Source organism: Dromaius novaehollandiae, chromosome 21 (assembly GCF_036370855.1).
Source record: "Dromaius novaehollandiae isolate bDroNov1 chromosome 21, bDroNov1.hap1, whole genome shotgun sequence".
Classification (NCBI taxonomy): Eukaryota; Metazoa; Chordata; class Aves; order Casuariiformes; family Dromaiidae; genus Dromaius; species Dromaius novaehollandiae.
The window spans coordinates 8,740,607-8,754,568 of record NC_088118.1 but is presented as its reverse complement, the minus strand read 5'-3'; the positions used below and the strand labels follow the sequence as shown (position 1 = coordinate 8,754,568).

General features: G+C 48.4%; 1 protein-coding gene across 17 annotated transcripts in view; it reads right to left on the bottom strand.

Moving 5' to 3' along the window:
• PKNOX2 (PBX/knotted 1 homeobox 2) overlaps positions 1–13,962 on the bottom strand; it is an 80,633-nt gene that overhangs the window by 2,497 nt on the left and 64,174 nt on the right. For all 17 annotated transcript variants that reach the window (XM_064524386.1, XM_064524385.1, XM_064524388.1 and 14 more), the window contains 7 exons: positions 13,028–13,199; positions 9,963–10,151; positions 3,458–3,587; positions 3,279–3,376; positions 2,660–2,779; positions 810–886; positions 22–200 (listed from right to left, as the gene is read on the bottom strand). In XM_064524386.1, coding sequence (XP_064380456.1) covers positions 22–200; positions 810–886; positions 2,660–2,779; positions 3,279–3,376; positions 3,458–3,587; positions 9,963–10,151; positions 13,028–13,199 — 965 coding nt within the window. The remainder of the gene's footprint in view (positions 1–21; positions 201–809; positions 887–2,659; positions 2,780–3,278; positions 3,377–3,457; positions 3,588–9,962; positions 10,152–13,027; positions 13,200–13,962) is intronic.

Below are 13,962 nucleotides of genomic sequence, written 5' to 3'. Positions count from 1 at the left end.
CGTGCCCCAGGCCATCCTTACCGTCAGGATTTGTCCCCGAGTTGCCACCCTGCTGCTGCAAGACCCCAGCGGCGATGGAGTTGGGCCAAAACCGCTGGGTGGGCCGGTGCTGAGATTTGATTTTCTTGGCTTTCGGGGCTGGGTCTGGGTTGCTGGCGTCAAGCATGGGCTGCAGGATGCGTCTCCGGGCGTTGATGAACCTTTCCGGGCGAGAGCGGGGAGGGAGTTAGCCGCAACGGCCAAGAGCACTCCAATAAATCATAGTCGTTATAAAAATTTAATAAATCAGAATACAAAACTCTTTGCAAAAGTGGCTGGATGGCCCAGAAAGCCTTTTTTTTTTTTAAACCCTGCTTCGTTTGTGGTTTGTTCTATCGTTGCACTGATTTTTTCCAGCTATTAATAGCAGCGGGAAAATACTGGCTGCAACATCTCGGGATGCCCAGGAGAGGGCACTGAGTCATCGCAAATGAACGCCAACAATTTAACGCCTTAAATAAACCCGAGCTCGGTCTCGTATCCCACAGTGCTTTACACAGAGGCTAAATACATTGCAAAACTTGTCCCGTGTTTTGTACTTAAGCAATTTTTAAGGCCACAATTTTCGGCTATGGAACAAGGCCATGGGAATGCTCTGCTGTATCCAGTGCAACTTTGCAGACCCAAAAGTTTTAAGCATTCCCTCTCGAAAGAGACTTACAGGGAGTCAGGGACTTGTGGCGTATTGGCACGTAGAGGAGGCCTCATGACTGTCCAACACTGAGAAGAAAAAAAGGCCCTGGTTGCACGTCGCACACCGCAGAACTCACCAGTTGTTGACTTGCAAGAGCGTCAGGTTGGTTTGGGCCGCGATTTGCCGCTTCTCATCCTCCGTCGGGTACGGGTGCTGGGAGAAGAGAGACGGCAGCAACGTTACACCCCCACGGGGAGAAACGGCAGCTCCGGAAATGAAAAAATGCATGTTATTTTGTTTTCCACCCCCCCCCCCCCCAAATCCAGCATTTTTTCCCACTTGCAAGATACAAGGCTTGACCGGTGGCCAAGCATCCCACCATTTCCCTGGCACCCTTAGCGCTGTTCTTGAAGTAATGGAACATTTTTCATTAGTCTTAGCAATTTTCCCATCATTTTCTAATTCCACTTGGGGGAAAAAAAAAACCCACACACTATACTGTGCTAAAATCCTCCTTTTTGAACCCCAAATTTCACTCAAGGCAGCCCCACGTGTTGTGTCCCAGAGCCGCAGGCCAACGCCACTCATCCTCCCAACCAGCCAAAAGTTGCCTACAAAGTGGCGCACAGGCAAATCTGCAAAGTGGCTTTTAGTCCCTCTTGCAAGAAAGAGCTCCGAGAAAATATTCAGCCTAAGGAAGCGTTTCTGGCAAAATCATGGAGTAATTTAAGCTGGAGATATCCTAGCGGGAAGCCCAACCATGTGCTGGCAGTAAGGACTAGTGGGAGGGTGGAGCCCATCCCAACGCCGTGTCTCTGCTGGTGGAGGAACAATTTTTTTCTCGTTTTCCATCCCATCTCACATGATGGGGCACCTGGGAGGAACCAGCTTCTGATCTTCCAAATCCATTTTTAGAGCGGCAAACCTGGAACTGGGCCCTCCAAGCCACCAGCATGGTGTGGGAGATGGATGGCAGCATCGTGAGATGTCCATCCAACGTGCTGACCCCCCAGTCCTGGGTTTGGTCAATCCAAAATTTTCCATGAGAAATAGCAAGAAGTTCCCAACCAGCCGTGGAATGTCTTCAGGACAATCTCCAAGCCATGATCTTCCCCATGCTGAATCTTCGAACTATTATTTTTCATTTTTAGATGGCAAGACAGAGACCTGAAATTTTGGTCTTCTGGCAACAGTAAGACCCTACAAATTGGTGCGTGCCCATGTCCAGGCAGTGAGGCTCCACCACGTCCTCCTCACTGAAGGACCTTATAGAAGTACCTTTTCTTCCAAGGAAAAACTCAGTTTAGTGATTTGGAGTGCTAAAAACACTCCACGTCAAGGGGCTCCTTCGCCAACTGCAAAAAACTCTTGCAAAACTCTCTGCAACCAGATTTGGTGCTTCCAGCTGAACCGAACGCTACTTTTTTTTCACCTATTTTTCCAGCCGTTTCACAATAAAGTAGCGGGGCCAAAGCTTTCCGGCCGTGCAAACCCAGCTGGAGTTTCTCTTAAAAAAAAATCCCAGCTGGTTCCTGTGAGGTCCCCAGCGTGCCGCCAAACCCAACGATGCCGCACTGATTGCATCACAGCCGCCTCGGTGCATGCAATCAGCATGTGAGCTTTTTTTTAAACCTGATTATGCAGAAAAGGGGTTTTTTCTTAGCTTTTTGCCCCACTCCCAGCTATACACCCCCGTCCCAGGCCAGGGGGCTCCTTGCACCCAAGCCCAGTCGCACCCTCCAGCTCGCTAAGCACCTGCGCACCACCAAAATGGTAAAACAGGCCAATTTTGCATTTCAGTTTCTCACTGTGGGGCCGGTCAACAGGCTGGGATAAACCCAGGAGTGTCCACGGGATCAGGTTTTGTAGCAAATCCACCCGGATTTGCCCCGAACTGGGACAAATTACAGCCCTATTGGTCATCCCTTTTCCCATCAGCCCAAAAATCGCTCCATCAGGGAACGCGATGCTGGCCGCGGTCCTCACCATGAGATGCTGGAAGAGCCACGAGCGCATGATGTTGGTGGCGTGTTTGGGCAGGACGCCCCGCTTGTTCTTGGACTTCTTGTCCTCACCGTCGAGAAGCGAGGTGAGATCCAGGTTCACCTGCCGGCGAGATAGACACCTGAGCCGCGGCCAAAATGGGGTGAAACGGCCCCAAACGGCTCTGAGCACGAAACCGAAAACGTCGGACTGGTTCGGCACGGCTCCTTCGCCGATTCGCCACTGCCTTAAGTGATAAATCACTCTGTTTCTGCCCAATCTGTATGCAAAAAAGCTTGGCGGGCATCAGGAGAAAAAAGTGGGGAATAACCCCCAAAGTGAGCTTTGCAGATGGAGTTAATTAGCCTTCCTTGCTAATTAAAAATCTGGGACCATCTGAGGATTGACTTTATTGATAAATTGGTTATTATCGCAATTCCCGCAGCCCCAGCGCAGCCGTGCCCAGGCGCTGCCCAGGTGTTTGTGCTCTTTTAATTAATTTTTTGCCCTAAACTGGGAAACGTGTCAGTGAATTCCTGCTTGTTTTAGAAGCCACCGGTATCTCTGCAGCTGCAAAAACACCGGGAAAGGGAAATTTGAGGGGTTTTTTTGGGCGTCTTACCTGGGCGTTGGGGATCTGCAGGGCGCCGGGGGCGATGGCTTGGGCGAGGACCTGGCCCTGCGACGTCACCATCGTCATGGGCTGGTACAGGGCTCCGCCTGCGGGAAAAAGAGGCTCGTGGAGGGCAAACGGAGGAAAAAAAACCCCAATTTCTGGATTTCCCCCTTTCACAAAAATACCTGGCACGGCCGGCGAGCTTCCGGTGCTCATGGCGAGGTTGCCCGGCGGCAGGGCGGCCGCCGGCACCACGATGCCCGGCGGTGGGTTGGAGGCAGCCGGCAACGCCGCGGGCGAGCTCTGCAGCATCTCCTGCAGGGAGGGGAATAAAAAAAATATATATATATTCCTTTAAAGTTAAAAAGTTAAAAAAACATATTCAAAAATGCAATGCAAAAGCCTGACGCGGCGGCCCCCAAACCGGTGGCCAATGCAGGGGTGCTGGCGGCATTTCGGATGCCCTTGGCAACACTTTTTTTCCACCTTCGTTATTTTTCCTGTGGGTTTCGCAAGGGAAATTGTAAAAAAAAGGGGGGTTCCCCTTTCCTGCAAGCTGCAAGTGGAAAAACAACAGAAAAAGAGGTATTATGCTTTGCAAAGCTGCCAATTTCTGTCTTCCCAAACTCTTCCCTTTTGTCCAGCCACTATTTCCATTAAGGAAAAAAGAGCAAGAAAAGGAATTTTCTTCTAAAATATGAATGCTCCTTTCTCATCCTTTGGCTGCAGCAGCATTAAAGAGTATTTTGTAATAACCTGGGTCTGGCACCGCGTTTAAAGAGGAAGCAAAATCTTAAGCGCGCGAACGGCCATGGGCCACTAAAAGCAGCCGCGGGGAAAAAAAAACCAGCAGCGGTTTGTTCCTTGCTAGAATTATTAAAAACAAAAAGAACATTCAAATAAAAAATAATAAAATTGGGCTGCCGGTTTTGGCAGCTGGAGTTAAATCACTCAGCGCCGATGCAGGCACCCAGCAAAAAGCGTGGCCCCGCTATAATAAACCCCAATTTGCAGTCATTCCTGGTGCCGTTCATGGAGGTTTTGCCAAAAAAAAGGGATTTTCTTCCCCTGGCACCGCAGGGCTAGCTTTTGCGCATGAGTGGCAACTGGGAAAAGCATGAACAGAAGGATTATTTGAGTATTTCATGATAAAATGGGATATTTTGGGAAAGGAAGGGTGCCGCGGTGGGAGGAGACGGGCGAGTATGGGCCGAGGCGTTGCAACCAGCAAGGCACATCCCAGATGTGTAGGGGTTTTTTTGTGCGTTATGCCAGAGATATTTATGTAATTATCATTTCACAAGAAGCCCGAGATAGCGATATATCTATAATTTGCCCAGCTGCGATGGAGATAAAACCGCGCGCATTGTATGTAATAAAATTAGGATTTCTCCCCCCCTCTTTTTCTACCCATTTTTCCCATTCGGCCTCGCTTTTTCCCCAGCGTCTCCCTGTCGAGGAGAACACCAACCCAAGGAGCTCCCCGTTCTCCCGTTCACCTTTTTATTCAATTTGAAATTCATTTGCATGCGTTTCTTCGAGAAACGTGTTTCTTGGGTTAAGAAACGAGGATTTCTCTGCACTATTTCCAAGAGGCAGCAACACCGGAAAATCAAAGTGGTTGGAAAAAAAGCCGTAGTTCCTCTTTTCCCTTGCAATAAAACAAAAGATGGTAATTTTGAGCGCACAAAGCTGTTAATTTTATAGCGAAGGATGCCGGGGTAAGGAGGGACGGCGTGCCGTTTAGCGGAGGGGGAGGGTTTTAGAAATAGCATTTCCCATTGCTGGGCAAAAAATGGCCCCTTTTGGTGTTTTTTTGGATCCAGCGCAAACATTTCCCTTGGCAGTCGGTTTTTTTCTTCTAATCTTTTTTCTCCCGCACAGCGGTTATGAACAAACTCTGATTTGCCTGCACACCTTTGAAATGAAAATATTGGCTGTGCTTTTTGCCCCTCGCAAAGCCACTGAAACAAATGACGAGTGTGCCAGTAAAACCTTTTATATATAAATATATATATATCTCCTTTTCCTGGCTCTGGTGTTTCGTGGTGTGGTCTAAAAAATGAGGCATCCTCATCATAAGGAAACCAAAACCTAGTAGCTTTTGCAAAACCTCCGAGCTGCCACATGAGGAACAGGGTGGAAATATTTATATGTTTACATAAAACCACGTTATGCTCCTCGGAGAGCTTCAAAATGCGGCTGGGAGCAACCAGAGTTTTAGGTCGGCCTCCAGTGCTCCTCTCCTGTCTCATCTTTCCACGATTCACCCAAAAAGACGGGTGGCCAGAAGACTGTTTTTGGAAATTTTGGGGGGATGATCCCAACGCTGGAAGGAGAAACTCCCATCTCCAGGTGCTCCCATCTAGGTGGCCCACCATGACTTCTCAAGGAGATACGACCATCCAGAGAGACGTTTTGGTGGCATAGTGGAGAATTGTCTCAAAACACCGGCTCAGTGGCATGCAAAAAAAGCAGAATATTAGGAATTATAAGAAAAGGACATGAGAGAAATTTATGGTGTTTCCATGTCTTCACTGCAGGACACCGTTTTGTCTTCCCAGCAACGCAAAACCAGGGAGACCCAACAGAAGTAGAGGCTCTGCGGTAAAATAAATACAGACAGATCTCCACGGAGCATAAAAATATATGGTTCACATCCTAAAGATATTGGGTCACAAACATCAGCCAACTTATTCTGAACTTGCTATTCCATCATGTTGGATAATGTTTCCTTTTTTGAGATTAAGGTCTCAAAGAAGTTGAAAAGTTTGTGGCAATTTGGACACTTCAGTATAAAACACGTATCACTAGGTGTCTCTGCAGATCCGTCCTGGCACCCAAACCTTACAGAGCTCTACGGCAAAATGCCGCTGGTCCAAATTAAAAGGCGCTTTAACGAGGAAGGCAATCTATCTCATCCATACCTCTTTCGAAAGAAGAGAAGTGTCAACAAGCAAGTGCTCAAACATGGACTAACGTGCTTCTGCCAGCTCTTCATAAGACCATCATTTATTTTTAGAGGGTCCGTAGATGCACAAAGACTCTTCCTAACTTTGTGCAATTTATTTGCGTGCGAGTTAAAATATTGGGAAAAAAACTGTGCGTCTGCCAAGGAAGAGCCGGCCAAGCTTGAACATGGGCCAGAGGACTGGGAGAGCTCCTTTCCGCATGGATGGATGGGTGGAAAGAGATGAAGAAATGTTGGCTTGAAGTAACACAGAAATAAAGACTTGTCCACAGGGCAAAACTTGGATAAATTAAGGTCGAGATGGAAAAAGCTGCCTTAAGTCAGGCCAATCCAACCCAGGCCATTAGCCTACAACTGGGACTAGAAATGGATGTAAGATGAGGAAAATTCGTTCAAAAAACACCCCTCGGACCGCTGCTAGGACCTGTTGCTTTGGCTCCGAACAGGAGCCAAAAACAGAAGATTTAACCTGAATTAGACCTCGGCAGCGCTTCAATTCCCACACGAAGCAGCGGGGATGGGCTTTGGGGTGGTTCTCCCTCGCAAGTGAAGCAACATCGGGAGCATCGAAGGGCCCTTTGGCATCCAAGGGGAGTTTTTGCACAGGTTGACCTGGTTTTTAAGAGTTGATTTGGATGGGCGGTTTCCTCCCCACCATACAACAAGCAGCTCCCTTCTCCTCCGCTCGTCCGAAAAAGCAGGAAAATAGTCATTAAATGAAGGAAGGAAGTTACAAAGTGTCTGAGGAGGACTCAAGGGAGAGGAAGAGCCCCATGGAGGAGACAAAGAGAAAAACTGTAAGAAAAAATGGAATAAAGGGAATTGCTGAATTAGGAGAGATTAGGTTGCATATCCCGAGTCCATAAGCTGCAATGAAGAGGCTAAAACTTTGCAGAACAAAGGAGGGGACGAAATAAGAAACCAATCGGCAAAACAGGGTAAAAAAGCATCTGTAAGGCAACTGAAGGCTTGGGAAAAGGAAAAACCCAACTTTCTGCCCAAAGTTGGCCAACTCCAAGAGTCACTGGACTCCTGCCACACAGCAAATTTTGCGTCTTGCATTCGCCCACGGGAGAAATTAGAGTTTTTCCTCACGACGGACAGCGTCTATCCAGTTCAGGACAGTAATTCCTGCTTTTTTTTTATTTCCCATCATCACACAAAGTCCAAATAACACCGGGCCATGGGCCATCCTTTTTGGAGACTCCAGGGAAACCCAACAGCGATTCTCCCGCAATGACATTTTTCAAGCTTTTGCCGCCGTTTTGGTGGATGTTGGTTTATCGAGTAGCTGAACTTCTTCAAGCATTCTGTCGGATGGTCAAAAACTTTGCAAAAACCTAAAACAACTTGCTTTCACAACCAGCCAGTCAATCTCACACGATGATTGATATATAAGCGTATAAATACCCTTGAAAAAAGCTATTTGCTGAGAAACCTCATTGATTGATATTAATCACATTTCCAGCCTTTAGGCTTTTTTTAATTCCTAAATTAGTGGCCGCTTAGCTCTTTTACTTCCCTTCAGCAGGAGATTAATAGGATAAGAATTAGCAAAGTCATCCCCTTTGCCACTTTTAAATCTTGATCGCGTGATGGCATCTCTGCAAGATCCCCAGCTTTTAAGATGTATTCGATGCTAACGGCCCTGGATAAAGAGCATTTCAACCCATTTTTCTTAAGCTTTTTTCATGCAAACTCAAGGATACTCGATGATTTGAAGAACTCGGGTGCTAGCCATGGTTCAGCTGCGCAATAATAAAAAGTTTACCCTTATTATCGCCATCAAAACGTCCTCCCCATCCAAGCGTGGTGGAGTTGGCAGCTCGTTCAGTTGCCACCGGTAATTTTCCAGCTCTCGTTGCCCATTTTTGCCAAAACCTTTCCATTTCGAGCCAGCATGCAAATCCGGAGTCTCCTCATTTTCTCTGATTTCCCGAGCAGCCTCCAAGTCTCGCTCCGGTTTCTCGACTCTCCCTCCCCGCTCGAAACGGCGCCGGTGAAATCGGAGGCACCGGGAGCACGGGCACTGGGCGCCGCTCCCCGGGGCTGATATTTTTCCAAAGGCTTGTGCTAATTTTCTGATACGATCCCCACCTCTTTGTGAGCTGCTAAATCCTCATTACTTTTCCTGACCGATGCATTCTAATTAGATCAACACTTTAAGGAAGGAGGGGGAGGAAAAAAAGGGGGAAAAAAAAAAAAAGAAAGAAAATTCACAATAGCCACAGGACGGCTTTCCATCTCATTAACTCCTCACTTATTATTTTCAGGAAAATTACTGATAAAACCGGGCATCTCCATTTGCTGGGACTTGGAGCTTCGTCGGCTCATATCTAACATCTCTCTCATCGCCCTGGATGCGAGCCGTTGCCATGGCGACCCACAATAATAGAAACTAATAAATTACAAACGAGATGCTCGTCGGGCAATTATTGTTCCCTTTTATGCCAGCGTCTCGCTAATTTTGATCATAAGGAACGCCACAATAAAGCGGCAGAGGGATAATAAGTCCGTTTCTCGAGCTGATGAGAAAATCGAGAGAGGCCAGGTTTTTAGATCAATGATTAAGTGGTTTGGCTCTTTCCGGAAACCCAAATAAGAAATAAAAGTTTTTTTTTTTTTTTGGTCTTTTTTCCTCCCGGCGGTGAGAGGCCGGTAGTGCCGCCGCGGGAGTTTTGCATTCGGCAGCACGCAGAGCCGAGCAGCTGAAAACAACGTTTTTGCCTAAAAAGGCCTTTAAAAGACCGGAAGAAAATGCCAAGCGCTGTCTGGGGATGCTCTGGCTGTTTTGGGGAAGAAACAAGAAAAAATATGTCACGGCTGACCTGGCACTTTGGGTCATCATCATTTGGGTCATCATCATCATTGCCGAACCCCCTTGGGAACCTCAACCCAGAAAGAAGATTTGGGGATTTCACCCCCGGTTGCCACTTGCTTTGGCCGTTTCTGCTGGTATTTTGGCATTTTTTTCCGCCAGTTCGGCATCCCTGGGGCATTTCACTGCTTTTTTAAAATCCTTTTTGCGGCGTTTCCACTCACCTTCCCACTTGCACTGGACCTATCGCCAGTTTGGCTCTCCAAGCTACGGCCCGTGCGTCAAATTTGCCACCCGTTAATTAAGCAAATCAGTGTTTTATTAATGCTACGCAGTCCTGTTCTACGTTATTTAGGCAAATTTGGTCGTTACACCAAAAAATATCACAGCGTGGCCCAGAGGGCAGCCAGCAAGGCGGCCTGCTGTGGCAAGACGACGGCGCCAAGATGCGGTGTGTCCCAAAAGCCACCCGAGTAGACCCAAAATACAGGGCAAAAGAAACGGAGGAAATAGCAGCGTTTCTGCTCTGCCACGAAGGAAAAAAGCATTTTCTTGCAAGACTTTCGCAGGGCGCCAACGCGAAATTCCCATGCTTCCCATGCAACCTGCCCAAGGCTCCTCCGATTCCCGCTGATTCAACCACCTGCAAATAAACCCTGATTTATCGGATTTTGTTTAATTTTAAGAAAGAACGGCGTAACAGTGAGCGTCGGGGTTGCGTTTTGCAAGCGCTCCCCAATGAAACCCATGCCAAGTAAGTCATAATAACCCCTATTGCATTGCGTGAGCAGGATACGGGTCTTTTTTTTTAATTATCAATTTTTTTGATTTTTTTTTAATGAAATTCTAGGTCTCGCGGGACATCACAGGGGGAAAAGGTGAAGACGTGGGCGTGCGTTACCTGGGGGTGGAGGTTGAGGGAGGCCTGGCTGGGCGAGTAGGGCCCGCCGAGGTCGTTCCTGAGTAGGTTGTCGCTGTGCATCTTGGTTTTGAGGCAGGTGATGTAGCGGTTGCAAAAGTCCTTGCACAATTCATTCACCTTTTCCAGCTCCAGGAGGTGAATGCGCAGCACCTGGATCGCCTTCACCATCTAAACAAGAGGGAAAAGACGGGGACCGGCACCCACTGGTTTAATTAATGCATTCAAAAGCCTTTTTTTTTTTTAACTTGCCAGGCCAAAAAAATAAAGATTTCCACCAAAATCCATCTCCAAGGCAGAAATCTCAGATTTCTTTCACCCTCCCCAGCCAAAATTTCTCTGCAATCCCACCTGATGAAAATTCACAATAATTAACCGCTGCCGTTCTGGGAAATACCCCCAAAAAATCGGAGCCAAGGACCCGGATGGAAAAGCGTGGGTTTTTTTATCCTCAGCAGGCCACTCTTTTGAAATAACGAGATTACGGGGCCGCAACACCGCCATAAGCTGTTGCCGGTGCAAAGCCTGGGCCTCATTAAAATGTACCCCATAAATGTTAAAAAATTTACACATAAACCATTCCTCTTGTGGAGCCGAAACCTTAAGTTTTACAGCCGCTGTTTGAAATCTTGCATAATATATAAAATCTCAGCTATTCACTCCGGGGCAATAAAGCCGGTTTTATGTAACAAAACGTCTTTGCATTTCAAAGGGTGTTTTTCAACTTGCAAATTTTAGTGGTCATCTTTACAAACTGTTAGTCGCCGAGGTCTGGAAACAGCTCCCCGAAAACTGAGCCCCGGCCGCCGGCTCTGCCGCGGGGGGACGACGTTTCTCACAAAGCGGTTTGCAAACACTAGAGCGGCCGGGGAAAAAAAAATAAACTTTTTTTCTCGTATTTTTTCTCATTTTGCTTTCTTTTCCTCCTCGGCACGGGGGGCAGCGGGACGGAGTCGCGCCCCCTGCATCGCCCCGGCGGTCATGGCCATGAAAGTCACTATTCAAGGGCAAAGGCAAGACGACCTGCCACATCGACGTCTCAAAAATAAATCTCTCAATTATCTCAGCTCATTTGCTTAGGGTCTCATTTTATGTCCCTGCTCCGCTGCGCCGTATATCTGTCCGGATAAAGAGTTACAGTCGGACGGAGTACGTGCACGGGGTTGTAAAAAATACAGATGCTGAATTAATTGACTGTGTGGCACTCAGCAGCTGATTGAGTTGATAATGGGGAGATCTGACCTTTTTCTAATTTCTAATTATGTGCATCTCGGCTGCGAGGAATACATGACTCTTATTCTAATGATCGCTAACGCCGCTGGCCTTTTCGGTGCCGCTTCGCCATGAGCCGTGGCGGCCCCTTCCCAGAGAGCCGGCGGCGTTGGAAAAAAAAAATTAAAAAATAAGCCAGATAGCGCAGATTTTGGCCGGCGGGTCGCGGTGGCTCTCAAACAGGTGGAAACATTGAGCCAGTGCCGTCCTGGGTCAGATTTTCCCGTTTTTAGGTCCAGCAGCCTGCTGCGTGCAACCCGCCACGGGTGGATTTAACCTCGGCAGCAACCCAGGAGAGCTGCTCCCAAACGGAGTATTTCAGGCCCAGAAAACACAATCGATGGGTTTTTCTAGGAGAAACCACCACAAAAGAGTCAAAATAGACTGGAGACTCTGCTACAGATGGAAATAGCTTTTCCTCCCGAGAAGGTTAGACTTCTGGTCAGCTCCAGCATCCCTCCATCTGTTGGACCCATTTTAATCTCATTTAACGGGATGGGATTTTTTTGCTCAATGGTTGATGTGTTTTCAGCCCAAAAACCTACACTGCCTTTCCCAAAACACATGTTGCTTTTTCAAGTTTTAGGTTGTCCTCAGGCTTTTTCTGCTCTCCACGGCTTGGGCCTCCCTCCAAGCTCTTTACTGTAATGTCATACAAATTCGGGCCAGCTTTTAGGTGTACAGGGTAATAAATATTCCAGGCTCTTGGTGTGAGCATCTTCCGAGCAGCCCCCATAAATAATTCCTCTTCCTTATTGATCTGTTTTACACCCGTAACATCGACTCGGCCTTCAGGAGGGTTGTGATGCCTTCACATTGTCCCAGGGCAGTTTCTGGTTTTGTCTGTTGGACATCGCGAAATGGCTTTGGTAGTTACAAATGAGGCTTTGCACACGCTGTAATTTGGAGGTCGGGGGCTTGGTGTGTACCCCCAAACTGGTGATAGCTCCACCAAGCTGGTCTCAAACTCAAGATCTTGCAAAACCGCCTCCACGAGTTGAAATCGGCCATAAGAGTTGCAAAAGTTTCAAGACCTCCTTGGCTTGCAAACTGTCATCAGCTGTAAGGCATGGAGGAGTTTCAAGACCTCATGGGCCTTAAAATGTGCTCACAGAGCACCCAGGGGTTGAGCTGAGATGGCAGGGGATGTTAGACCCAGTTTGGCCAGGACAGCATTGGTAAAATTGCCCAAATGATTGGTATGTATCACTCTTTTCAGAAAAGGTCTCATCTTGCCCTGTTTCTTGGAGACGAGTGCACCCGTTCTGCAGCATTGCAGGCGAGCTGAGCTGACGGCCAACCCAACCAACTCAACCCAACCCAATCCAATCAACCAATCCAACCAACCCAATCCAGCCAACCAACCCAACCAACGAACCCAACCACACCGTGGTTTACATTGCACTGAAGAACAGGGCTAATTTCTCCAAGTTTGGGGTACAAACCAGCCTACAGGCTTGCCAGTTCCCATGCAATGCTTCAACCCCGCGGCGTTTGCGAGGAAAACTACTCTACAAATGGGCTCGGGTCCATTTCTGCTGGGCTTTTATGGGGAAGGTGCTGGAGAAGGTATAGCGAGGTCTACTGAGAGCAGCACCAAGGAAGCCAGTGCGATAAATCTGGGGTATGTAGAGGTTTTTAAGCACTCAGAGCAGCCATGTGGACCTCCAAGATGTTGTCCAAGGGGTGTCCCCCCATAATTCATTCTCTACCCGCTTGTCCCCCCGCAAAGCACGCACACAAAAAGCATCCGGCAACCACCGTCCCACGTTTACCAGGTTGTCCAGCTCGGGGTCATCACTGAAGAAGGGTTTGTGCTCCTGCTCCTGCTGGTGGACGAAGTTCTCGATGTCGACGTCGAAGCTGGCCGAGGTGATGCACTCGGAGCCCTGCGTCGCCTGCTCGCACTTCTCGAAGAGCAACGTCAGCAACGGGAAGAGCGGGTGCCTGCAGAGGTGAGAGGGGGCCTCCGTTAATGCCATGGGACAGGCCCGTACACCTGCCTACCCTGCCAGATACGGACCATGCAAACCTCACCCCCACCCAAGCCAGCACTGAAATTAAGCCTGACCACCCTGAGGACGCATCAGAGCTCAGCATGAATCCAGCCAGACCTTTTCCCTGCAAGGTGGAAACCCCCCAAAAGAGAAATGCATCGTCCTCTCCTCCAGGCATATCTTCTCCCCCGTCTTGGCACTTCTCTGCAACGCACTGAAAGCCCACAGAAAGGATGCACCACCGCGTTGGGGTAGTTCTGCAGTATTTTCTGCTGGGAAAAGGCTGCCTTGCTCTGCTGCACCTTGGGGGATATCCCTGGGGGAAATCCTGGAGGTTGGGGCATCCTTGGAGCAGGGACTTCCTCTCAGTGCTCTCCTCCACCTTTGCATTTGTGTTCTCCTTCATCTTTGCATTTTGTGCTCTCCTCCGTCTTTGCATTTCATGCTTTCCTCCGTCTTTGCATTTCATGCTTTCCTCCATTTTTGCATTTCATGCTCTCTTCCATTTTCGCATTTTGGGCACCAACATCTGTCCTGGGATCGGACCCCATGATGACCCACTCCACAAAGACTCCAGAGAGTTCCTCAAGCCTTGTACACCCAAAAGCACAACCCCTAAATCCACGCTGACCACCTTACAGCCCATCAAGAGCAACGCTGCCTCCCAGGGTGGCCCATTTCACCCCAAAATGTGAGTCAGTTTGAGACGCATG